The sequence below is a fragment of the Staurois parvus genome, unplaced genomic scaffold (genome assembly GCF_062004578.1).
Source record: "Staurois parvus isolate SC_StPar_1 unplaced genomic scaffold, SC_StPar_1.0 ptg000688l, whole genome shotgun sequence".
In the NCBI taxonomy this organism is placed as follows: domain Eukaryota; kingdom Metazoa; phylum Chordata; class Amphibia; order Anura; family Ranidae; genus Staurois; species Staurois parvus.
The window spans coordinates 564,420-591,914 of NW_028318484.1; the positions used below are offsets into that span (position 1 = coordinate 564,420).

A 27,495-nucleotide genomic window follows, 5' to 3' on the forward strand; every position below is an offset into this window, starting at 1 on the left:
TACTCATAGCAAGATGGCAATAAGTAGGTGAGTCTCTTTTCAACATCAGAAAAATGCTTACAGTGAGCCTCAGAAAACAGTTCCCCCACACATTAGAAACGCTAAACTGGAGCAATTTTGTTTTGTTTTTTTGTGGAAAAGCAATAGATAATAGATCATGGCAACTTTCCAGCAAAAAAAATACCTGTACACCCACTATGGACCAGCACATTTTTTTTTGGTATGGGCCTGTTTTCTGCCAATAACTTTGTCATAAGATAGCAAAGTATACATACTGTATATTGTTATTTTTCAGGACAAACAAGGCTTTCTTTTAGTACTACTGTCTTTAATATTTTATGCAATCCATATAAAAATATAACAACATTTTCACTCCAAGCCAATTTTCAGCTTTCAGCACTATCACACTTTGAGTGACAATTACTCAGTCATGAAACACTGTGCCCATATGAAATTGTTATCCATTTTTTGAGACAAAGCTTTCTTTTGGTGGTATTTGATCACCACTGGGTTTTTTTATTTTTTGCTATATAATTGAAAATAGACCGAAAATTTTGAGAAAAAAATCTTTTTTTGCTTAGGTTTCATTATAAAATTTTTAAAATAAATAATTTTTCTTCATAAATTTTGGCCAAAATGTATTCTTCTACATTTTTGGGATAAAAACCCAAAACCATGTAAATTATTTAGTCTGTGTGAAAGCTATAGAGTCTAGTCTACAAACTATGGGATATATATTTGAAAATTGGTCAGTTGAGACCCTAAAATGCCGGACGCTGGTATAAAGTATGGCAGTGATCAGGATGCTGGTATGGTGGTGATTAGAACACTGCTATAGGGTATGGTGGTGATCAGAATGCTGGTATGGGGCATGGCAGTGATACCGATGCTGTATGGAGCATGGCGGTGATCAGGATGCTGGTATGGGGTATGGGGGTGATCAGGATGCTAGTACAGGGCATGATGATGATCAGGATGTTGATATGGGGTATGGAAGTGATCAGGGCGCCGGTATAGTGTATGATGGTGATCAGGGTGCTGATATGGCATGTGACGGTGATCATATGCTGGTATGGGGTATGGCAGTGATCATGACATTTGTATGGTGTATGAGGGTGTTTTTGTGTGCACTGGGACAGGTGATAAGGGATGACTGCATTATTTATTATTAATATACTGGGGCAGTGATCAGGGACACTGTGGCTGGCTGGCCGGCACAGCAGTCTCTGAGTGTACAAGCATCCTAACAGGCTGCTGTACACTCACAGGCTGCAAAATTATTTGCAAATTAAGTAAAGGTTTTTCTTTCTTTTAACCACTTGCCCTCCTTAGGATTTTCCCCCTTCCTGGCCAGGCCATTTTTTGCATTACTGCGTTACGTTACTTTAAGTGACAATTGCGCGGTCATGCAATGCTGCACCCAAATTAAATTTATGTTCTTTTTTTCCCACAAATAGAGCTTTTTTTGGGTGATATTTGATCACCTGTTCGTTTTTTATTTTGTGCACTATAAAAAAATACCAACAATTTTGAGAAAAAAAACATTATTTTTGACTTTTTGCTATTAAACATATCCAATAGAAAAATTTAAAAAAATCGAATTTCATCATAAATTTAGGGCAAAATGTATTCTGCTACATTTATTTGCTAAAATAAATTCCAATACGTGTAAATGAATTGGTTTATGTGAAAGTTATAGCATTTCCAAATGGTGGTGTATATATACTGGGATTTTCTTTTTTTTTTATATACTAGTAATGGCTGCGATCAGCAACTTATAGCAGGACTGCGGGACTGTGACGGGCATTCTGGGGGAAACTGACTTGGTGTCACTGACATCCCCAGTGACACCAATACAGTGATCAGTGCTAATAAACAGCACTGACACTGTACTAATGGCACTGGGCAGGAAAGGGTTAACATGTAGGGTGATCAGTGTGCAGGAGCTGACAGGGGAGAGAACTGTATTGGTTACTGCACCTAAATGAAATTTACATCCTTTTTTCCCACAAATTGAGCTTCCTCTCGGTGGTATTTGATTGATTGTGTGGTTTTTATTTTTTGCACTATAAAAAAAAACAAACAACAATTTTGGTTTACATGAAAGTTATAGCGTTTACAAATGGCGATATATATACTGGCATTTATTTTGTATTTTTACCAGTAATGGCGGCAATCTGCGATTTATAGAGGGACTGCAGCGGACATTCTGACACTGGGGGGAACTGACTTGGTGTCACTGACATCCCCAGTGACACCAATACAGTGATCAGTGCTAAAAAAAAAAGCACTGTACTAATGGCACTGGACAGGAAGGGGTTAATATGAGGGATGGTCAAAGAGTTAACTGTGTGCTGAGAGTGTTTTACTAGGGGGCGGTGTCAGTGTGTTTCACTGTAATCACACTGCTTTGGATGGCTGTGCTGTGCACAGCCATCCATAGCAGTATGCCCTTGCTGACAGGGAGGAGAATTGTTAGTAAACAAGGGTTCTCCTCTGCGTTGGAGATCCTCGGAAATCACCAGGCACTGGCGAGTAATCACCGGCCGGGACCCGGTGATTGACAGCCGCATATGGCTGCTCAGGTAGGGTGCGAGCGGCTCACGAGTGCCACCTACCCAGAAAAGCAAAATCACGCATATATATTTCTGCTGTAAGGTGGTCGGGAAGTGGTTAATACTGTGTGTCTTCCTAATGCAACACTAATAAAGTGACAAAACAAAATCAATAAAAACAACAAAAAAGTTTACATTTTAATTGTTAGAAAAATAGAAATACAGTAAATGAAAAAAATCGGCAGGAAAATAATAGCTAGCAGAGGAAGGGCTTATTATTATTTAGGGCAGATTACGGTAAACTAAGAGATACTGGGCTTGATTCACAAAGCAGTATATTCCCTGTAAACTTTGTGGTAAAATAGCTCATAGAATTTTCTAATTTTTTTTTTTTTTTGCAATTCACAAAAAAAACACTACCAAAATAAGGTATGCTGTATTTCATCGAAATTTGCAGTATTTATCTCATAAAGCCTTTCGTATTTTATCTCATGCAATATCTAGTGGAGAAGGATTAGAACCCCTATCAGTGTTTATTTGCAATAAAGTGACATAATGGTTTAAATTGTAGGAATATGCCAACTCACTAAGTCAGTACAGTCCCTGCAGCATATGTATTAAAGCAAAAGAAAAATAGTTAAAAAAAAGTTAAATTAAGTAAATACAAAATACAGTATTTTTATAAATGTCAAATATTGAATGAAAATGGTATAAAAAAAATTACACATATGTATAAATACTCTTCTTTCACCAATAAAGACCGTTATCTTTTTTTATTGGTGGACGAAGGGTATTTACAGTATATAAGTGTGATTTTTTTTTCTTATACTATTTTCATTCAATATTATACATTTATAAAGATATTTTGTATTTACCTAAAGGAAAACCTTTCTATTTGGTTTTGGATAGAGTGAAAATGGGTTAGAATACCTGTCAGGATTTTATTGCTGTCTGTGTCCCTGTTAAAGCAGTGCTCCATGCTTCCCCCCAAAAAATTAAAAGTCAGCAGCTACAAATACTGTAGCTGCTAACTTTTAATATATGGACACTTACCTGTCCAGGGATCCAGTGAACCAAGCTGATTCTTTAATTGGCTTGGGATGCAGGGACCAGCATCTTAAGAAAGGTGCAGCACAGTGGCTAAATGGTTAGCACTTCTGCCTGGCAATACTAGGGTCATTGGTTCAAATCCCACCCACAGCACCACCTGCCTGGAGTTCACATGTTCTCCCTGTGCCTGTGTGGGTTTCCTCCAGATACTCCAGTTTCCTCCCACACTCCAAAGACATGCTGGTAGGTTAATTAGATCCTGTCTAAATTGTCCCTAGTATGTGTATGTATGAATGTAAGTTAGGAACTTTAGATTGCACACCCCTTAAGGGTTAGGGACTGATGTGAATGTGCAATATATATATATATATATACATGTGTGTGTGTAAATTGACAGCACTACATAAGTACCTGAAATAAAAAAAAATAAAAATATAGTAAGAAAAACCAGAAGTAAAGCCTTACGGCTCCACACCCAGTTTCCTTTTGTGCAGGTGCTAAGCATGCTACACTTTGTGAATGGGTAGCGTTCGTCTAGGACCTGTAAAGTGCCGTCTCAGATTGCCATGGCACATGTGGGAGCGGGTACCTGTCTAAACCAGGTACCCGCTCCCCCCCATAATGTGCCAAATGTGGCAGTGGAGGGGGGGAGGGAGCAGACAAGAAGAAGTTCAGCTTAAGGGCTCGTTCACACTTGACTGTTTTTCCAACTCTTGCCGAACACCCCTATAGCGTTTGACAAACGTTGGTCTGGAATTTGCAGAGGGTTTTTAATGCTCTGCAAATGCCGTGTGCGCGGTTTAGCGGTGGTTGCTAGGCATTTGTCAACCGTTAAAAACGCCCCACAAACGCCTATAATGAAGTTTAAATGGTGTTACCGCTCCGCAAACGCCTTGCAAGCGCACCGCAAACTCTGGCCGGGCGTTTGCGGAGCAGTACCATAGACTTGAATAGGAGGCTTCAACTCCTCCTGACTCGACCAGAGGCGTCTGTTTTGCCGTGACGCAACGCGACGCTAATGCTCCCGTTTAAACAGCACTATGTGCTGCAATGTGCATAATTTTCCCAGGCGTTTGGGAAACGGTAAAAACGCTTCCCAAACACCTGTCTGCCACTTGCTAACAAGGCTAGTGTGAACGTAGCCTTAAGGTGATTGTCCTGTTTACCATTATCATTGAAAGTAAAGAAAATTTTGGGTCGTACCCAGAAAAGCAATAGAGGTGAAATCTTCCAATGGGGACATTAGTTCTGGTGGCCTAGGGGGCCCCAAGGAGTTCCCTTAATTTGCAGGAATCTCCTCTCACTTCCTGTTTTGGCAATGGGACAGGATGTGAAGGTAAACCTTCCACACATTTAGGCTCTATGCACACTAGACGCGCAACACTAGCCTGCGTTTTTGCAAACAGTTTTGACAAGTCCTTTAATAAAAAGCAAAAACAATGTTCCTCGAAGTAACTCCAGTGTCAATCATGCATGCACTGGTCAATGATGTCACATGGGGGCGAGGTCACCGGTGATGCTATCGGGTAGCCCTGCCCCTTTCTTTATTTAGTGGTGGGAGGCTGCAAAGCAATCAGGTGGTGAGAGCCAGCATCTGGTATGGAATTTTTATTTATTTATTTGTATGTGTTTTGTTCAGGTCAGCAGCTGGTGTTCATCGTGATTGGCTCTGGACTTAATTTGGGGGACTTTTTTTTTTTTTTTAGTAAAGGACTTGTGAGAAACGGTCTCTTTGTTTTTATTATTGTTGACACTTGTCCCCTATACTCATTCACATTCGGGGGGCAGGATCTGGGGGCTCCTTGTTAAAGGAGGCATCCAGATTCCGATAAGCTTTCCCACCTGTAGACCCCCACAACCACTGGCCAGGGTTTTGAGGAAGAGACCTTGTCCCCATCAACATGGGGACAAGCTGCTTTGTGGGGGAAGCCAGCTATTCAATAGTTGTTAAGGACACTGACAGTCACCGCAAAAAAAAAAAAACTGGAAACTGGCTCTTAGCATTGGTTACAAGCATTTTGGAGTTTTTAGGGGCATTCAGCAAATCGCTTCCAAGAATGCAAACAAAAAGCGTTCTGTTTGCTCTTAGAAGCTGAAGCTTGAAAAATGCTTCTAGCCATATACTTGTTTATGGACACAAAATATAACACTATTTGCTTCTAAGGGCAGAAAAAAAACAATGACGGACTTCTGTACAAACGTCCTCCCCATGTATAGATCAAAATTCAGCTGGTCACTGCTGAACCTACCAAAGTTCGATACATGTATGGCCAGCTTTACTTTTATTATTTATTTTATTTTTACTTGTAAGGTTGCGTCATCTGCTGATTGAAGAAACAATCGGATTTCAACTGTTTGCAGTGTGGGGAGGTAGAAAGGGAATTGTGGGAAGGGGGCTTTGGGGGAGGTATACTGAAATCTGGGGGGGCACAGCCCACCCCAGCACCCACCTAGATCCAGCTATACAGCATTTACTTGCCTGGAGCTAGCATTTACTGCTGCTAGTGCTATTGCAAACACTACATCCCCAGCATCTCTCCAGACATGAATGGGCATGGCTTATCCATACTGAGCACAGTGGCTTCTATATATACACGGCATCCCTCCAAATGTGACACTGGCCACATGCTTAACACTCTTGGGCCGTGGGTTGGACACCCCTGGACTAAAACTGCTGTTTATAGCTGCTGTATTCACACAGCAATTCCCAACTATTAAAATTACATGTAAATTACTGGCAAATGCTAAGGATGGGGTGATTGGCAACAAAGGCACATGTCCTGTAAACCTCAATTTAATTTTTTTTTTTCTGGTGTATGTAACATGCCCAATTGACAACTGCTTAAATACAATAGTAATGAAAATATACTTCACAGATGTACGAGAGTGTGTATTTATAATAAATCTTTCATTTAGGCCCTCAACCACTAGTTTATCCAAATATTGAACCAAGTAACATCACACTGCAGCTAGTACATTGCAGTGTAAATTAACTATCATTGTCGGAAATGAAGCATCTTAGTATGCACAGTTTTTTTTTTTTTTTAACCAGCAGTAGTGAAAATAGGCATCAACAACACAATTGCAGACAATAACTGACACGGATTAATTGTTCACTGTTAACTTTGTTCACATACCGTACATATGGAACTTCATATATATTCATTCCTTAGAAAAGCCGCTGAAGCTCAGTGCAGAAAATATGGTAAATAAATGGGGTGAATGTAATCAGACGAACTTTTAACAGGCATGTCTTCTGTTTTCTGGCTAAATTACACATGGCTTCCATGACAGTTTCAGCAACACACTTTGGGGATAACCTGCATTCTCCTGAGTGAAAGTAAATTAAACATACAAAATCACAGTAAGCCTGTCATAAATTGACAAAAAAAGTAGGTAGTAACACCACAATTTCCCCAGGTAAACTTTTCCCAATAGACACAAAGGTGTTTATTTACTAAAGCTGGAGATTACAAAATTAGGCTCACTTCTGCATAGAAACCAATCAGTTTCCAGGTTTTATTTCCAAAGTTTAACTGAACAAGCTGAAGTTAGATGCCGATTGGTTTCTATGCAGAAGTGAGCCTGATTTGGCACCCTGCAGTGTTAGTAAATAAACCCAAAAGAGCCCATGCAGCTGGTATTTCAGGTGAACTCAGTGAAACTCTAAGGTAAATTATTTCTATAGATTGGGTCTATAAGGATTAGAGACAGCAGATGGCACCAGAAAACAAGGAACATATTTGCAGATAGTAGAAACAATCTAAATTTCTTAAGAGCCGATATACATATATGTGCATTGGATGCGTTTTGAACCACATCCAATTCACATGACATGAGAAAAAATATTGTTTTCTGTTGTGCCTGTTCACATATGTCCGGTATAGCTAGTGTGCGGTTTCAGTGCGAATTAAAAAAAAAAGTCCTGTCCATATTCTGGTTCAGGTGCGAATTCAGGCTCAGTGATTTCTATGGGAACCGCTTCTGAATCCCATATGTCATCAGCTTTTGTACACGATTTCAGCGTGGTTTTTTTCTTCTGATCTTTTCCTGAACAGCATCTGAACTGGCCCTGAACCGCTGAACAACTGCTTTTGTAAGTTGCTGTGAAAACGAACCTTCAAAACTGTACATGTATGAATCCAGCCTCATACAACATTCTTGCATTGTATTTTTCTTCAGCGTTTCCCCACATATTTGTACAAACATTATGCAGTAGACGTTCTCATGCATGTGCCAAATTTAAAAGGTTATTAGCAGCCCTGCATTATTCATACATGCAGGACAAGAAAAGCAGTAACTATAAAAAGTGTTCCATAAGCAAACTTATATCCTGTTACTTGCTTATGGCTAATCATGGACCATGTAGGACAGGAAAAAAATCTAATTTCTAAATAATCTTTTTTTTTTACAAAAAAAAAATGTAGTTATATGCATGCAGTCATCTGAACATATCAGTTTTGATATAGGTCATCTAGTTCTTTCTTCTGAGTTTACAGTGATCATTGTCAGAACTATCTGACATGTGTTTGAATAGTTTTGGCCTTATTTACTAAAAGAGATTTGATTTTTTTCACACAATAAGTTACGTGAATATCTCCTTAAATGATCTAATTATGTGCAGATGAAATAAATAAACAGGAATGTGCCTTTCACATACTTGTGTAAAGCCTTTCAAATTCTTTCGTAAATTAGACTAATTATTTCCACTGTTAGAAGTATGCCAGTCCCATAAAAGCCATTAATACCTGTTCCAATAGCAGGAAGCGATAAAGATTCTAGCCCCGTTTCATCACATAATTTAAATATGTCCTCCAAGAGATGTTTGAGAGTTTCAATATTACCCTCGCAGTCGCAATGTAAAATCCAATTGCATTTAAGATTAGCAGAATTAGTCATGATTACTTTTTTTCCAGATTTATGACCTGAAAAGAAGCAAAGTTTTCAGTAATCATTTACAAAGTAATACCCAAAGATGCTATTTTGTTTGCTATGTTTATCAAAACTAAACATTTTATATGGGCCTTTAAGTGTTCAACTTTTAGTAAATATCTGCACCTTTATTGAGCGTAAAATAGTATTTAAATAATTTGGAGTAGGGATTAAGATACAGTCATTCAGATTTCTGTAATCCTAAATGTTAACAACCCATATTATACATTCAATGTAAATGGTGTAAGTGTAGTACTAAATCTCCATTAACAAAATATATACAGCAATTGTGCTTAGAAAAAAAAAGTCATGAAAAAATGATATAATTTATACAAAAATATTATCCATATATAGTAGGATGCTCGGGGTCTTTCCTGGGAAAAGATAGAACAGCCAGGCTGGAGACAGGTGAGTCGACCTGAGGGTCTGAAGTTAGAGAGAGTGACCCCGGGTTCTAAAGTAAGCTGGCTGAGGGGGGCTGTCTACCAAAGATCTGTCTGGCATCACTGGAGAGAGAGTCACTTGGAAGATTGGAAGGAGGCAACCATTCTGTCCTTGGGCTTGTGAGTACAGACACTAAGAGATTGCAGTCTATCATAACTGGCTAGTACCTGAGAAGCTCAGCCCTGTAACTACTACTACTGCAAAAAGGGACTTTGCTCACTCCTGAACTACCTGCTGCTACATTTTAAAGAGAAGTCTGCTATCTGCTCTCAGTCTGGACTTCAATACTACTAAATTAGGAGATAAGTTCAGATGTCCTCAGTGTGAATAGTTCTAATTTTGGAGTATCCTACTACATCCCCTATCCCTAACCCCAGTTCTACAATAAAACTCCAAAAACAAACATGCCCTAGACTGGTCATCGCAGACAATTTGTGCAAGTGTGTGTGTATTTGGCTGAAGAAATACATTGTGCCTAGCTGTGGGGTGAAGAAAGTGGAAAGTGGCCCTCACAAGGGTAGCGCTACAGAAGTAAAATCACTAATGCGCTCAACAGAAAAAATTAGTTCCTTGAAACAACATAGAACGTATTGCAGGACATTCCAGCTGTCATGACCCATTGGCAAAGATACTCTACAGAAATGGAAGCCATGAAAGCTTATTTACACATTAATCTTTTGGTGTCATGAATTTCTCTTTTTATTAGAAAATTCTGAAAGAGAATGTCAGGCCACCAGGCCTTGAGTTGAAAAATATGTAGCCAGGTCAAAAAGGATAATGGTGCTGGACATGTAGTAGAAGCAAGTCAGCAGGAGAATGGCTTAAAAAAAGTTGCCCTACATTATAAAGTGGACCTCAGTGTCAGAAGTTAACTCAAAAGAGCAGTATGTGCTTGAAGACCTGCAGGTGATACCAAGTTAAAAGCATTTTTTTTTATCTGGGACTGAAGTGTAAACTTTGTCACCAGCCACTAGGAGAGTTAAACCTTAAGTGGAGCCAAAATGTTTTTATTTCAGTTTAGATAGGCCAGGAAAGAGTTAGAACATCTGTTTTTTCTGCCTTGTATGTTTCTATTAACCACTTTCCGCCCGCCCTATAGCCTTAAATACTGCTACAGGGCGGCAGGGGTGTGCAAAATCATGTATATATTTTGCCATTTGCGGCCTCGGCTGTCAATAACCAGGTCCCAGCCGGTGATTACTTGCTGGCACCTGATGATCACCAAGTATTACCGATGGCGGAGAGAACTGTATGTAACCAATACAGTTTTCTTCCCTGTCAGCTCCTGCACACTGCTTTGTATGGCTCTGCATAGCAGAGCCATACAAAGCAGTGTGCTTACAGTTGAAAATACACACAGCACATAATGTGAAACAGCACACAGTTAACACTTTGATCGCCCCACATGTTAACCTCTTCCTACCCAGTGCCATTAGTACAGTGTCTTTTTATTAGCACTGATCTCTGTATTGGTGTCACTGGGGATTTCAGTGACACCAAGACAGTCCCCCCAGTGTCAGAATGCCTACTGCAGTCCCGCTATAAGTTGCTGATCGCAGCTATTACTAGTAAAAAAAAAAAAATCACAGTATATATACCACCATTTGTAGATGCTATAACTTTCACATAAACCAATTCATTTACACGTATTGGAATTTCTTTTAGCAAAGTCATGTAGCAGAATACATTTTGCCCTAAATTTATGATGAAATTTGATTTTTTAAAATTTTTTCATTGGATATGTTTAATAGCAAAAAGTCAAAAATATTGTTTTTTTCTCAAAATTGTTGGTATTTTTTTTTATAGTGCAAAAAATAGAAAACGACCAGGCGATCAAATACCACCAACAGAAAGCTCTATTTGTGGGAAAAAAAAGAACATTAATTTAATTTGGGTGCAGTGTTGCATGACCGCGCAATTGTCAGTTAAAGTGACGCAGCGCCGTAATACAAACAATGGCCTGGTCAGGAAGGGGGGGGGGATCCTCTGGAGGGCAAGTGGTTAATTAAGATTTCCACTTAATCCACTGTCAAGTAAGGAAATGATAGAAAATCCCTGCAACACTGACAATAAAAAAACAGGAGTGAGAAAGGATTAGAACTTCTAATAATGTCTTTATTGCTGTCTGTACTCACACCTCCACCTTCTTGTATAGGCATCACAAAGACAGAGTGAAAGAATATCTCCATAACAAGTCAAAGACAGAAATCCAAAAACTCTTAGCAACTCTTAGAAACTCCAACAAACTTTAATTCTTTATCCCTCCAAAGTAAAAAAAGAATGAAACACATTTTGTTGCTAAGGCATATACTACTTTAGCTGACAAAAAACATCTGAAATTTAATGTAAAAAATATTTAAATATAGAAAGCACCAGAAAAAAAGAACAGCCATCCTTTTCACCATAACGGATGAAGTCCCCCCCTGACTACAATTGAAAACTACACTCCCTGCACCAATCCTCACTTGTGAATTTGTATGGAATTGTCTTTTAATATATGTTCTTTATTATACATTTACTAGATGGTTCCATTTATATATAGTGCTAATATAATACTGGAGCATATACAAAGCATAAAAAGAACACTCACCACGTTGAGCTTCCCGAACAACTTCTTCTCCACTTGCTGAAAATATAGAATGTGCAACAGCTGTGGAAGTGAAGTCACAAAAAGGAATTATTTACATGGTAAACAGGAACATTCACATTAAAATGTGACTTTTGATGATGATGATGAGGTTAAACAGAGTTTAATTTGAGGAATAATAAAAGTTAAATACCCATTACTGGACACTACAGGAAGCACAGAATAAATCAGGTTATGCTAGATTCTAGTTCATAGACATCAAAAAGTATCTATTAATGTTTAAACACAAGCTTCACACAGTTTTTCCTAATTGGATTTATTACCAATAAAAATTAAACCAAAAATATATATATATATCAATCAGCTATACCTTTTTGACTATCCACCTAATACTGAGTGGGTTCCCCTTTAGCCAACAAAACAGCCCTGATTCATCGAGGCTTAGATGCCAATATACCTCTGAAGGTATGCTGTGATATCTGGCAACAAACTGTCAGTAGCAGATCCCTTAGGTCCTGTAAATTGCAAGGTGGAGCCACCATGGATCGGGCTTGTTTTTACAGCACATCCCACACATGCTTGCCTGGATTGAGAGCTGGAGAGTTTGAAGGCCAATTCAAAACCTTGAATTCATTGTTGTATTCCTCATACTATTCTTGAACCATTTTTGCACTGTGGCAGTGCTCATTATTCTGCCAAAATGGGCCATTGCCAACAGGAAATACTGTATCATGAAGGGGCCTACTTGGTCAGCAACAATGTTTAGGTAGGTGATACATGACAAGTAACATTCACATGAATGACATGACCCAAGGTTTCCCAGAAGAATACCGACCAAAGCATAACACTGGCTAGATGCCGCACCCTGCGCGCTCCCAGCACATGTTCGGTACTCACGGAAAGGTCCCGATCTCCTCTTTCGATCGGGACCTTTCCCGATCATGTGACCACCGTGACAGCGAATCATGGCGGTCACATGACACTAAAACCCCACCACATCTCCCGGCTTCTGCAACCCTTAAAGGGCTGGGAGGCGCCAGCGCCAAGGGGTTAAACAAGTTTTTTTTCAGGTCAGTATCATCAGGATGAACTCAATCTAGTGTCTTGAAATAGAAAAAAATATAAAATATTCACACGGCTAATATATGAAAATATATTTTGAATGGATTTATTTATTTATTTAGGTCTAAACTGATAATACTTAAAGTAGAATTCCTTGTTTAAAACATTTGCAGCTGCACTTAGATGCATGTGTATCTGCTTTCAGGTCCTGCTTATACCAGAACACGGTGTGGGAAACATGCATTCCTCGAGCATTTCCTATACTGTGTTCAAAATGCACTGCAGTTTCAATCTGCAGTGGGTATCAATGTTAAGTTAACGACACCCCAAAAATAGGTTGAAAATGCAATGCGGTTGCCTGCACTGGATCGCATGATCCTTACAGTTTTCTGATATAATCCTCCTTAAAGCCCCGTTAACAGCAGCTGAGCCTGTCAGTGAAGCCTGCAGAACACAGTTTCCTGTGATGATGTGGCAACTTTACTGCACTGTTCCTAATGTCAGAGCCGAGGTGTCACTCTCTTGTAGACTGTGCCTGTTTGCACTACAGTGAGAGGTGTGACTATCAGCCAGAGGCGTAGCTTGAAGCTTGTGGGCCCTGATGCAAAAGTTGGCTTGGGGATCCCTGACTACCACCTGCTGCTTTCTCCGCATGCCAGTATACTCCCACTGTGCTTCAAGATACTCAGAGAGTCCAAAGAGTTATTTCAGAACTTTATTCACATAATGAGAGGGTAATTCAAAAGATTTTGGAGAAACTGTCCACATATCATGCCTCTCCAATTCTTTCAAATACATTTGCGAGTTAGCAATCTACCTGAACATCATTAAAGAGATCAAAGATCATTGGGGAGCGACACCTTTTTTTTTTTTCTTTTTTTTTAGAGGCATTAAGGCTTAACTAAATAATAAGGAAATCTTATAAAAATATACTCAAACAAATGTCAAAATATAAACTTAGCCTACTTTAGAAGTGGACAGTGTAAGGCAGTAGGGCAGTGGATGGAGTCAGTAGGGCAGGGGACTGTGTCAGTAGGGCAGTGGATGGTGTCAGTAGGGCAATCAGAGTGAACTCAAGCTAGTTCTTGAAATAGAAAAAATATGGTGTCAATAGAGCAGTGGATGGTGTCAGTAAGGCAGAGGGTGGGATCAGTAAAGTAGTGGACGAGGTCAGTAGGGCAGTGGATGTGTCAGTAGTTTTTTATTTTTTTCGTTTTTTTATTTATTTTTTTTACTAGTTTAATTTATTTTTTTATTATTTATTTTACAGTGTTTTAGGAGCCCCGATGGTGAGATATCAGGGGTATAAACAGGCCTCTAATGTTTTACCTTTCATACAAAGAAAGGAGATGGACACAGCCCTCATTCTCCATCTCTGCAGTTTCAGCTGCATAGAATGAATAAACAGGCATAGCACAGAGCTAAACTGTACCGTTTACTGTGCTTCAGTTATGAACACAATAAAAAAAAAATCACCCCCAGGGTAGTACAATGTTACTATGGTAACGTACTACTCTGATGAAAGTATTTAAAAAAAATACAAAAATGAAAACTAATGTTTCAAAAAAAATATTGAAAGAAATGTTTTTAAAAATTTTTCACTACTTGCCGCCCACCCACAATGTGCAGGCGAGATTCGGCTCTGGGCTAAGAGACATACCCTTATGTTGCTTTCTATTTCCAGGTGTGCGTGCGCATGCGTGCACCTCCTGCTGCCCCCTATGCCGGTCCAGGGAGAGATGAGAGAACACGGCACTGAGTAAAGATTTAAACCCTATGATCAATTTATTTGCACAGTACATGGCCGCCCACCCAAATTCAGCTCTTGCCAGACAGTCTGCATGGAAACCTATCACGGTTTCTGAATTTAAAACTATTTTGGGCCTGACTCTCAACATGGTCATTGCAAAAAAAATTAATTGCGGTCATATTGGTCCACAGACCCAATTCATCATATACCCATGTTCTCTGCTGTTACATATATGCACAACAAGTACCAGGAATGTACTGGTACATTGCTGGACTTTGAGTGGTAATACCAGGATGATGCCTAGAGCTACAGGTATCATCCTGGTATTGTTTTTTTTCAGCCGTCGGTCAGCTTTCATGTACAAACAATCCTAGCAGCTAAATTAGCCTCTGGATTGCTTTTACAAGCAGCGGGAAGGGCCGTCCCCACCCCCTTCCCCCTTCCCCCACAGCCTTTTAAGGTTTTCTTGGGCTATCCCTTCCCACTGGGGAACCCGAGAATGCAGCGGGCAGTTCCGCTGGCTGATTATAGAGCTGATCGGCAGCCAGAATGCCTCCAGTCATTTCTATGGTCTAAGAGAATGGAGGCTACAAGCATTTCATCATTTCCGTTTCGCCGGATATAAACAGTGCTATTTTAAAACTGGAAAAGCATTTGATCACACTAATCTTGGTGTGATGAGACATTTTAAGGGCAGAGCAGAGATCTATAGTCTAAGAGACCCCAGATTTCTCAGAAAAGAAAATATGTCACTGTCTATTGCTATCACAGGGGATATTTACATTCCCTATGATAACAATAAAAGTGATCAAAGAAAAAAAAAATTAAAGGGACAGTGTAAAAATTAAAAAAAACAAAATAAATAAGTGCCTCCCTAGCGGTCTGATTATGTAAGTATTTCTGTGCTCAAAGCGGTACATTTTTTTGCATGGAAATATGTATTTTTTTATTGTAGTCCTGTAATTTTTAGGAATAACTCACTGAAATCTGTCTGAACAAGAGTCTAGTAAACATCCCGGGTATGTTAAAATTTGAAACACAAAATCATAAATTATAATTTAATAAATAATCATAAAAAATAATAATATAATAATAAGAAATTTAATTCAATAATATAATCAAACCAAAAACACTGAAATTTGACATATAGCGCCAAGTTCGCACATCACTGAGCAAAGTCGCAAAATCGTTTTCAGTGCCTGATGACGAATTTCCCCACGAATCATTATCACTCAGTTCTGCAAGTAGTTCTAAATTACTATCGCTGCAGGCAGGGCACAGGACAAAGCACTAGGGACAAAATGTATGTGAAATGCTTTGATTCAGTAATGTTTTACTATGTGATTTTAGTGTATTTAGTGAATGTCACTTTTTCACATTTTTAAATTTCCCGCCGTTACGTCCCCGTACGTCCTGACGTCGCAGGGAACGGAACTGAGAAGACGGATGCCGGCATCGGTCGGAGGACATTGCCAGGGACACTGCAGGAGGAACATCGCGGGAGCGCAGGACAAGGTAAGTGTAGAAGAGATTCCGGAGCAGCGCTGCAAGGTAATCCCGAGTGTAGCTCGGGGTTACCGCTTGTGGTGCTGAAACTTTACCCCGAACTACACTCGGGAATACCTCCAGGGAAGTTAAAAAAATTCACCCCCATCCCTGTGCTCATGTGCAAAGGCAAGTTCATGTATCGGTAAGTAAACAGAGATTGCACCATGCATGTGAGGTGTCACCACAAACGTCAGATCGAGGGCAGTAATTCTAGCACTAGACCTCCTGTGTAAATCTAAAGTGGTAACCTGTAAATTCTTTTAAAGTGTCGCACATGGATATCAAAAATGTACGTAGTTTGTCGCCGTTGCATGGACATGGTGAGTATGTTGCAGATCTCATTTGTTGCCATACGTTTTTGGAAAATGAAGAAAGAAAACGAAAATGTATTTTTTAATTTATTTTTTTCTTTTTCAAAACCTTGTGAGAAAAATTATATCTGCAAAACACTCACCATGCCCATTATCAAAATCGTTCTGTTGTCTACTTTCCAAAAAGGGGTCAATTGGGGGGTGTTTGTACTATCCTAGAATTTTAGGGCCTTTGAAACTGTGATAGGTAGTGAGGAAATATGTCCTTTGAAAGCCTGGAGGTGGCCATTGGATTTTCGGGGCCTGTATGTGGATAGTCTGCCAAAATATCTCTCACGTGTGGTATCCCAAACTCGGGAGAAGTAGCAGAATGTGTTTTGGGGTGTTATTCCACATATACCCATGCAATACATGAGAAATATTGACAACATTGTTTAAAAAAAATATATAATTTTTTTGTCATTTTCCAAAAATTTGTGGCAAAAAAATAAAATCTTCCATAGACTCAACATGCCTCTCAGCAAATTCCTTGAGGTGTCTACTTTCTAAAAAGGTGTCATTTGGTTTTTTTTTTGTACTGCTCTGACATTTTAGCACCTCAAGAAATGCGATAGGCAGTCAGAAAGAAAAAGCTGTGTAAATTCTAATATATACAGTACATACCATAGTTTGTAGACACTATAACTTTCACACAAACCAATTAATATACACGTATTGGGATTTATTTTTTTTTACCAAAGACATGTAGCAGAATACATTTTGGCCTAAATTTAAGACAAACGTTGAGTTTACTGGATATTTTTTATAACCGAAAGTAGAAAATATCATTTTTTATAAACATTTTTGGTATTTTTTCATTGATGTGAAAAAAAGGACATAAATTTTGTTTAGGAAAATCGTTGCATGTCCGTGCAATTATCAGTTGAAATAGCACAGTGCCAAATAGCAAAAAATGGCCTGGTCCTAAAGGGCTAAATCTTCCAGAGGGCAAGTGGTTAATGAAAATATATATCAAAACACTACAAACTGTTATAGAAAAAGCCCAAACTATTATTAAATATTGCAAAAGATAAAATCATATTATGGAGAGATGATGGGTACTCACAGCCTTCATTCCATTTTCTAAAGTTGGTGGAGTTAACAATGGCATTTGTAGTCTCTTGCACTATGTCATCATAAACCACAAACACTGACAGATTTCCTATTTGCTTTTGCACATTGTCTCCAAGGCGTGTCCTGGGAAAAGGAACTACAAAAACAGGCATACATAACTACGTACATACAGAAAAAAATGGGAAACTGACAAAGGATTCATTCTGTCCATAGAAAGACAAATATTTATGTAAGAATAATATTATCTGCTAATGTCATTCCAGCATTGGGACCCACCACATTTCTCAAATGACACTGACAGGACTTGTATGTGTATCCTTAGATTCTTCCATCTTGTTCAAAAACTAGGAGGGATTTGCCTTGAAAATCTAATTAAAAAAGTACCTTTAACTTCTCATTAGACGTGTATGTTTTGTATCGTTATGATTAATTTTTTTGGGCAAAATTTTCATTTTTAGAGATACATATGTATACGGATCTCCGAATGGACATAGTAACAAATGTCAATGAATCCAAAAAAAGTTATAACAAAATTAACCAATGCATTTGTTTCATTCAAATGAAGTCATATGATGTGATAGTAGTTCGGCTCCATGTGGAAAAAAATAAAATTTTTGAATTTGTTCGATAACTCGAATTTGGATAACGAATGGATCTGAATTTCATTCCAATCGCTAATTCGGTTGCACAGGACGCCAGTCGTGGCGCCATTTCTCTTAGTGGATTGGACTAGCATCCAAAAATATTGAATCCTTTTCAAATCCACCCAGAGCAATGAGCATACAAAACAAATTTCTAAAACAAATTGGTTCAACATAACACATATGACGAAATTAAATTCTTCAATGAACGAATGCATCTGAAACGGAACAAAAATTTCCAGTATGCACATGTCTACTTCTCACTAGAGAGGACACATACGGCCCAATTATCACAAGTTATGCTTGAATCTGGCCACTTTTACACAGGTCAGCAAGCCATTTTTTTATGTTTTTACTCAGAATTTTTTTTTTTTACATCTTTATTTACAAATGTGTTTGCAGCTTGAGCTTCAGATATTCAGGTCTGCAAGCAGGATTTATTTTTCCAGCAAAGCAGTTAAGGGTAGCCTGGTAAATTTAGAGGGCCACCTGGTGGCTGGAAATAGTAAATATAAAATGTTTATATACTATATAGTCAAAAAGCTAAGAGGGACACTTGTTGGCTAGAAATAGTAAATATGTATTTATAGTCTCTTTCCTCTCCATTTTCTTATCTGCTCATATCTTTACTAAAGCCGGTTTTGATTTTTTACACACCCATATCAGGTTGGTATCTGTTACAAATGAACACCTAGGTCTATGAAACGGTGAGGTATTGATCCTTATCTTCGTACTTTTGGGCAAATCCCCAATTTTTATATCGCCATTACCTTACCCACTATTGTGGGCCATCATCTCTGGCTGGAGATATGGCTTGATGAAGATATCTTAATGTTTACTTCTAATATGCTTCTTTTCAAAGGGTCAATAATTGTCAAACCTTAATTATGTACATATTTCACTTATATGCTGGAATTTTTCACTCCCTCCCCTTTTTTCTCTCTATCATACTCTTTTGAGATTCTTAATAAATATAAACTGAGTGAAAATATAATATGTTCATACTTACTAGTCTAAAAATGTCTTAAACTTTTTTCAGTTCTGATCATAATTTTTATATCTCGACAGCTTAGAATCAGTTTGGGTCTACATATAAAAATTTGTTGTGCGGATGTCTTAAGCATTAACGAATGATCATCATCTAGTGACCATAATGCAGTATATTTTTAGTGAGGTATTTCAGGAAAATACTGGATTATGGCCACTAGTTGGAGTGAACAATCATAGGAGATAACCATAATACCAAAAATGCAGGGATCATTCTTTTCACCTCTGCAAATGCTTAAGAATTTTTCATACATAGACTCCTTATTGTGCCCCAACAGATAATCCAGGGGTTAAGCTGTTGAGCAGCTCCCTCTACCTACCTGATTCCTTCTCTTTTGACAAAATTATTTATATATACACACACACACTGGAACATACCTCCTTGTTCATTACACACAATGATTCGGTTTCCAAAATCAATTGCAGAGAGTGTTTCTCTGAAGGCCTATATAATAAAATACAGTAGAACATTACAACATTGTATTGTCTTTTGTCTCTGCCACATTTATCTTTATCTTAAATTTACCTTATCTTTTTTTCTACTAGGTAGGCAGTTCGTAAAACCCAGCATGAAATTTCAGCTGCTTGGATGGTTGAAATTTAAAAAAAGGAGGACTAGGTAAGTAATTACTAGATACATTGTATCAAATGTGCAGTGACATACAGTCATGGCCGAAATTGTTGGCACCCTTGATATTTCTCCAGGAAATCATGTATTTCTCACGAAACGTATTGCATTAACACATGTTTTGCTATACACATGTTTATTCCCTTTGTGTGTATTGGGACAAAACAAAAAAAGGGAGGAAAGAAAGCAAATTCGACATAATGTCACACAAACCTCCAAAAATGGGCTGGACAAAAGTATTGGCACCCTTTCACAACTGCGGATAAATAAGAATGTTACAAGCATGTGATGCTCCTGTAAACTCACCTGGGGCAAGTAACAGGTGTGGGCAATATAGAAATCACACCTGAAAGCAGATAAAAAGGAGAGACGTTCACTTAACCTTTGCATTGTGTGTCTGTCTGTGCCACACTAAGCATGGACAACAGAAAGAGGAGACGAGAACTGTCTGAGGACCTGAGAACCAAAATTGTGGCAAAATATCAACAATCTCAAGGTTACAAGTCCATCTCCAGAGAACTAGATTTGCCTTTGTCCACAGTGCGCAACATTATCAAGAAGTTTGCAACCCATGGCACTGTAGCTAATCTCCCTGGTCGTGGACGGATGAGGAAAATTGATGAAAGATTGCAACGCAGAATAGTCCGGATGGTGGATAAGCAGCCCCAAACATGTTCCAAAGACATTCAAGCTGTCCTGCAGGCTCAGGGAGCATCAGTGTCAGCGCGAACTATCCGTCGACATTTAAATGAAATGAAACGCTATGGCAGGAGACCCAGGAGGACCCCACTGCTGACACAGAGACATAAAAAAGCAAGACTACAGTTTGCCAAAATGTACTTGAGTAAGCCAAAAGCCTTCTGGGAAAACGTCTTGTGGACAGATGAGACCAAGATAGAGCTTTTCGGTAAAGCACATCATTCTACTGTTTACCGAAAACGGAATGAGGCCTACAAAGAACAAAACACAGTACCTACGGTAAAATATGGTGGAGGTTCAATGATGTTTTGGGGTTGTTTTGCTGCCTCTGGCACTGGGTGCCTTGACTGTGTGCAAGGCATCATGAAATCTGAGGATTACCAAAGGATTTTGGGTCGCACTGTAGGGCCCAGTGTCAGAAAGCTGGGTTTGCGTCCAAGATCCTGGGTCTTCCAGCAGGACAATGACCCCAAACATACGTCAAAAAGCACTCAGAAATGGATGGCAAAGAAGCGCTGGAGAGTTCTGAAGTGGCCAGCAATGAGCCCAGATCTAAATCCCATTGAACACCTGTGGAGAGATCTTAAAATTGCTGTTGGGAAAAGGTGTCCTTCCAATAAGAGAGACCTGGAGCTGTTTGCAAAGGAAGAGTGGTCCAAAATTCCGGGTGAGAGGTGTCAGAAGCTTATTGATGGTTATAGGAAGCGACTGATTTCAGTTATGTTTTCCAAAGGGTGTGCAACCAAATATTAAGTTAAGGGTGCCAATACTTTTGTCCAGCCCATTTTTGGGGTTTTGTGTGACATTATGTCATATTTGCTTTTCTGCCTCTGTTTTATATTTGTTCCAATACATACAAAGGGAATAAACATGTGTATAGCAAAACATGTGTTAATGCAATACCTTTTTTGTGTGAAATACTTGATTTTCAGGAAAAATATCAAGGGTGCCAAAAATTTCGGCCATGACTGTATGTTCACCAAGGTTGAAATGAAAGTATTAAAGAAACATTACCTGCTTGATAGCAATGTTTCTTCTAAGTATACACTGTGCCACACATGCACAGCTCAGTGTAGTTTCATAGCATTCTTCGGTTTCGGGATGACTATCGTGCAAATGCAGGTGTTGCATTATACTGGGCCAGCTAATCAAGATAGCTAAAGACACCAAACTCAGAAGAAGACCTGGCAAAGATGTTAGTGGTGGTAAGGGAGTTTGGATGGAAGCTTTTTGATTTACCAATGTAGCACAGGTTTCATACACAGAAAAACCTAGATGTGATGACACTTACAGCAAGATATTTTAAATAGATGGATTTTTTCACCAAATGTCTTTTAAATAAAAGCCCCATTGAAAGTCCAGTTTAAATCAGCTACGCTGTAAGTGCATTCCAGGTGCCTCAAAATAAAAAGGTGTGCAAAGTTTTTCTTTAGAAAGACAGCCTCGTCCTGAGTAGCAAAGCCTGTTCCCTGTTAGCAAGGTGTTGGACTTATTCTCTGTGTGGAAACAGTAATCTCTCTCCTGTCCAGAACACCCTCTGCATCAGCTCCTCACTCAGCAAAACACATGCTCCCTGTCTGCTTAATACCAGGGGTGGACTGACAACTCAGAGGGCCCCCGGGCTATAGGGTATCATGGGGCCCCTGTGTCCTTGCCCAAACTCAAAAAAGCCTATGAAAAAGGTACCAGGGGCATCTCATGGGGCCCCCTACTGACCCCGGGCCCTCGGGCACTGCTCCAGTTTCCAAATGGTCAGTCTGCCCCTGTTTAATGCAACAGGATAAAAATACAAAGCCCGTTAAAAGGAACAATAATAAACCCCACTTTTTCTGCAATTGTCATCTTCAATCCAAAGATTTCCCTTGCAGTACATTTTGTTTCTACTAGATATCCTCCTTCGGATGGCCAACATCTTTCAAACCGCTTCCTCTGAGCCCACTGTGACTGGACAGTGAAAGGAAAAGCAGCACAATTATGAGCTCATCTCACTGTCACTCTGCTTTCACTTTCTACCAGAATGCTTCTTGTCAGCACATGAACTGATTGGCTTCTTGTCCTGCTTCTTCCTTTTGAACTTCAGCCCTGCTGTACAGGGGCTGCAAGAAGCTGATACCAGGTCAGATTCAGGTACTTTATACTGGTTGTATATAATCACTTCCCCTTTAGAGCAATTTTGCCATTTTTCACATACATATTATAATTACCATTTTGGCATTAAAATTACTTAAAACCCCCAGAACAGTATATTTTTTCTACATGCAGAGGTCCTGTAGAAAAAAAAAACATGGCAGTTGCAATTTATGTTGCACGATATTTGTACAATGGCTAATGAAATCTATATTTTCATGAAGAAATACATTTAGATGAATTTTAGTGCCCACAAACACAATTTAATGCTGTAGTGTTGAGTAAATAGATACCAAATATGTTAGGCTTAAAGCTGCATGTGCCTGCAAAACGGCAAAAAATTATGGTACTCAAAATTATAGGATACACTAAATGCCATTATAACTCATCAGTTTGACCATAAATGAGGGACCTGGAATTATTGATCACACTGGCATGTACAGCAATATACTGTATAACATGTGTGGTACAATTGTTTACATACAAGTGTGTACTCTACGCATGCAGCTGTGTTCGTACGTGTGTGTGTGTGTGTGTGGGGCTATAGAGGTTCTTCTAATTTTATTTTATTTTGTTGTATTTTAGCATCTTGTATGCGGTATTTTGGTGTCCAGACACATTTTTCCTAAATATCGCAGGCAATCCTGAAACTGTCAATTCACTATACCGTTTTGAGGTATTCACCACAAACCGCTGAAAACAATAAGTCCCCCCCCAGCCTGCAGAGCCCCCACAACCACCAGCAAGGGTTGCAGGGAAGAGTCCCTTGTCCTCATCAACATGGGGACAAGGTGTTTTGGGAGAGGAGCCCCCCCCCCCCCCATTTTGAAGGCATGTGGTCAGAACACTGCAAATTCCGACAGCCTTTGCATCTGTCGTTTGTAGTTCTCAATGAACTACCACTGTGCTGTGGAGTACTGTGGTGGTTTATTGAGACTTCCTGGCAGTAGGTATCCACTTGCCTGTACAGGATGTATGGACACACAGGTACACTAACAGGTCTGCAGGAGATCTGCATGGCACCAGCAATCTGCTAATCGCTGGTGCAATGCTTTAGAGGATCCAGAAACAAAAAAACAATAAATGCACATTTTACTTTACTTTTATTTTACTTGCAAAAAAATAAGCATTTATTATTTTTTATAAAAAGGTGAACGTATCCTCCAATTTTGGTGTGGGGTTCCTCTTAAAATACATACCAGACCCAAACTGCCTGGTATAGATTCGGTGAGGGGACCCCACTCTGTTTTTTTTTTCAGCAATTTTCAAAAGCTGGTAATTCTTTACATTCAGCATGTTGTTTACTGTTTGTTAAGGATGCCAGCAGCTCTCCACAAACAACTATTTACACTATTTGTTAAATTGCTGCAAAGTTTAACTACTAAAATACTGCATCACTTCATAAAATAGCACACGTGGTATTTTATTAGCATTTTTAGTGAATTAAAAAAACATTTTTGAAAAATGCTGTGCGATATCTTACCGCATACTCGGATGCAGTAAGATACCGCTATGTGAATGTAACCCATTGTCACCAGTCAGTATACTTGATCACTGCCACACTAATCATATGATGACACTGTACTGGTGACAGTATATAAAAAACAAATGTAAAAAAAACCATTTTAATCAATGTCCTCATTTTCAAAAAAATTGTGACAAAAAATGACAACTGCAAAAAACTTGCCATGCCTCTTACTAAATACCTCAGACTGTCTATTTTCCAAAAAGAGGTTATTTGGGGGGAATTTGTAATGTACTGGCATTTTAGGGCCTCAAGATAGGTCATCAGTACATCAGGATTGATAAATTTTCAAATTTCTAGTTTATAGGCACTATCAAATCAAATCAATTAATAGCCACTTATTGGGATTTGTTTAGCAAAGACATGTAGCAGAATATATTTTGGCCTAAAGTTATGATGACATTTTATTTTATTGGATAGGTTTTATATATTCATTCTGCTCATTTGCCTAGTTCCCTCCCAGATTTTGGAAGGCTCTCATTGCTTCCGAAAGGCACCAGAGCATCATGAACAGACCTGGCAGAAACAGAATCACAGCATTCTGTTAAGCAGAGAGCCCAAATAGATTTTCCTAACAGCCTCTATATTAAGCAGAGAAACACAGCTATGCTTAACCTGACTATTAGAGATGAGCGAATTATTCAAAAATTCGGTTCAGCTGATTCGCCGAATTCGCCGAATAAATTCGCTTCGAGCCGAATATATTCACTGCGAATTTAACTTATGAAAAGGGTGTTTCTAGGCTTCAGAGAGCCTTTATATTAGTGCAGAACACTGTACCTTTAATTTAAATGCCCTTGGAGTCTGCTGGGGAAGAGAAATAATACTGTCAGTCAGTATGACATGCAGATGAGTGCCGTCGATCTTAGAATCACCGCACACTTCACTCATTTGGGCAGTCACGGGGCCAAAACCAGAGTGTGGAGCCACAGTGTGGCGGTGGAGGCAGCAGCAATGGGAGGCCATACAGCACCCTATGACAAAATGGAACCCACCAGCAGTGTGAGGAGACCTGAAAGTGGCACATGGCAGAGTGTGGCGATGGAGACAGCAGCAATGGGAGGCCGTACAGGGACCCATGACACACTCTGGACCTGGCAGCAGCATGAGGAGGCGGTACAGGGGCCCATGACAGATTACGGGCCTGGCAGCAGCATGAGGAGTCGGTACGGGGGCCCATGGCAGATTACGGGCCTGGCAGCAGCATGAGGAGGCGGTACAGGGGCCCATGGCAGAGTGGCGGAGCGTAAGCAGCTAAAATTGAAGGCCATACAGAGGCCTATGTTAAAAAGTCCCCCCAGCAGCAGCGTGGGGAGACGACTATCAAGAGTCCAATGGCAGAGTGGCGGAGCAGAAGCAGCTTCAATTGAAGGCCATACACAGGCCTAGGTTTAAAAGTCCCTCACAGTTAATTCCAATAACGAACTCTACTCCTCCGTGCAATCTACTTACGAGACCCTGGGCAGGTCTGGGTCCAATTTGTGGTAGAGACTGGTTTTGTTCAGCCATGCTTGAGCGAGTAATAACCGGTCTGTGCTGCCCTTTGGTGTCTGGCTTAATGCGCACAACACTGAACGTCCCAGCATTTGTCAACGATTTGCCGTTAAGTGATGCAAACCCGCTGAACCACGTTCATGAGGAGCCGGTACAGGGGGCCATGAATCAGTATGGACCTGGCAGCAGTGTGAGGAGACCCGAAAGTGGCACATGGCGCAGGGTGGCGGTGGAGGCAGCAGTATTCGGAAGACATACACAGGACTAGTTTAAAAAGCGGAAGCCGTCAGCAGCATGAGCAGACGACAGAGGCACATGGCGCAGGGTGGCGGTGGAGGCAGCAGTATTCGGAAGCCATACACAGGCCTAGGTTAAAAAGCGGAAGCCGTCAGCAGCGTGAGCAGACGACAGAGGCACATGGCGCAGGGTGGCGGTGGAGGCAGCAGTATTCGGAAGCCATACACAGGCCTAGGTTTAAAACTGGAACCCAGCAGCGTGAGCAGACGACAAAGACGCACATGGCAGAGGATGGATCTGGCAGCAGTATGAGAAGGCGGTACAGGGGCCCGTGGCACAGTGTGGTGATGGGGGCTACAGCAACTGGATGCCAGAAAGTGGCCGATAGGGCTATATACTGCATGGAATTATAAAGTTGTAAAGACAGCGGCCTATAAGGCTATACACACTATAACAATCATGACTTGATTGACCATTGGCCTATAAGGCTATACACAGCATGAATATCATGACTTATTCTGAGAGTGGTTTGGAAGGCTATATACAAAAAGTAATTCATGTACATATATACAAATCAATTCATCAGCTGTCCAGCCAGCGGCCTCAAAGGCGACACATATAGAAAGCAATTCATGAGCTGTTCAGACAGCGGCCTCTAAGGCGACAGATATACAAAGCAATTCCCGAGGTGTTCAGGGAGCGGCCTGAACGGCTAGGTTATTACTAAATATATTTTTGTGGCCAAACATCGGCCTATAAATAGATGTCTACACAGTGACAAAAAATTATGTCGCCAGACAGCGGCCCCTAAGGCGACAGATATACAAAGCAATTCCCGAGGTGTTCAGTGAGCGGCTTGAACGGCTAGGTTATTACTAAATATATCTTTCTGGCCAAACATCGGTCTATAAATAGATGTCTACACAGTGACAAAAAAGTAGGTCGCCTTACAGCGGCGTATCCTACAAATTGACATTATAAGAAATGGTTTAGACCAAAAAAAAAAAAAAAAAACTTTGATGCGATGCTATACCTTAGTAGATTGTGGAAAGTCGACAAGTCAAGCGTAACTGTGTACATTACAGAAAATCTTAACAAGACAACCAAACATGTGGCCAAACCGTGACCGATACAACAAGTTAACAATGTAAGAAACAGGAGGGGGCCAAACCGTGGCCAATAAATAAACAGTCCACCTCATTGATGAGATGGACAACACGTGTCAAATAAATATTTAAAAAAATTGCTATTCCATCGGTCTGGAACTGGTCGACTATAAATAATTAAAAAGTTTAAATTCATGTGACAGTCGTCCAGCGACGTATAAATAATTTAAAAACACCAATTCATGAGGGGCCTGACCAGCAGAGTATAAGTCATTAAAAAGGTTCAATTCATGTGACGGTCGTCCAGCGAAGTATAAATAATTTAAAAACCCCAATTCATGAGGGCCCCGACCTGCAGAGTATAAGTCATTAAAAATGTGCAAAACATGAGTCGGCCGACCAGCAGCCTCTCAATAAAATATATATACAAATGTACGGATCAGGTGGAGGTCTTCCATTTGTCCCTAATAACATGTTTGGGGCATGATTCATGGCGGATTTAGTCAGTTGTGTCAGGAACTGGTGGTTTGAAATCCAGACTAATCCACGCCTGATTCATTTTCACAAACGTGAGTCTCTCCACACTTTGGGTGGACAGTCGTGTCCTCCGCGGAGTTACAATACCTCCTGCCGCACTAA

The 27,495-nt window shown here is 39.8% G+C and overlaps 1 protein-coding gene across 1 annotated transcript in view; it reads right to left on the reverse strand.

Annotated features, from left to right (window-relative positions):
- Positions 1-27,495, reverse strand: part of LOC149447417 (protein mono-ADP-ribosyltransferase PARP14-like) — a 127,931-nt gene that overhangs the window by 6,960 nt on the left and 93,476 nt on the right. The window contains exons 7-11 of the mRNA XM_089652608.1: positions 19,419-19,485; positions 17,345-17,488; positions 11,572-11,631; positions 8,354-8,530; positions 6,743-6,935 (exon numbers count right to left, since the gene is read on the reverse strand). Of these exons, the coding sequence (XP_089508734.1) occupies positions 6,775-6,935; positions 8,354-8,530; positions 11,572-11,631; positions 17,345-17,488; positions 19,419-19,485 (609 nt within the window). The 3' untranslated portion in view covers positions 6,743-6,774. The remainder of the gene's footprint in view (positions 1-6,742; positions 6,936-8,353; positions 8,531-11,571; positions 11,632-17,344; positions 17,489-19,418; positions 19,486-27,495) is intronic.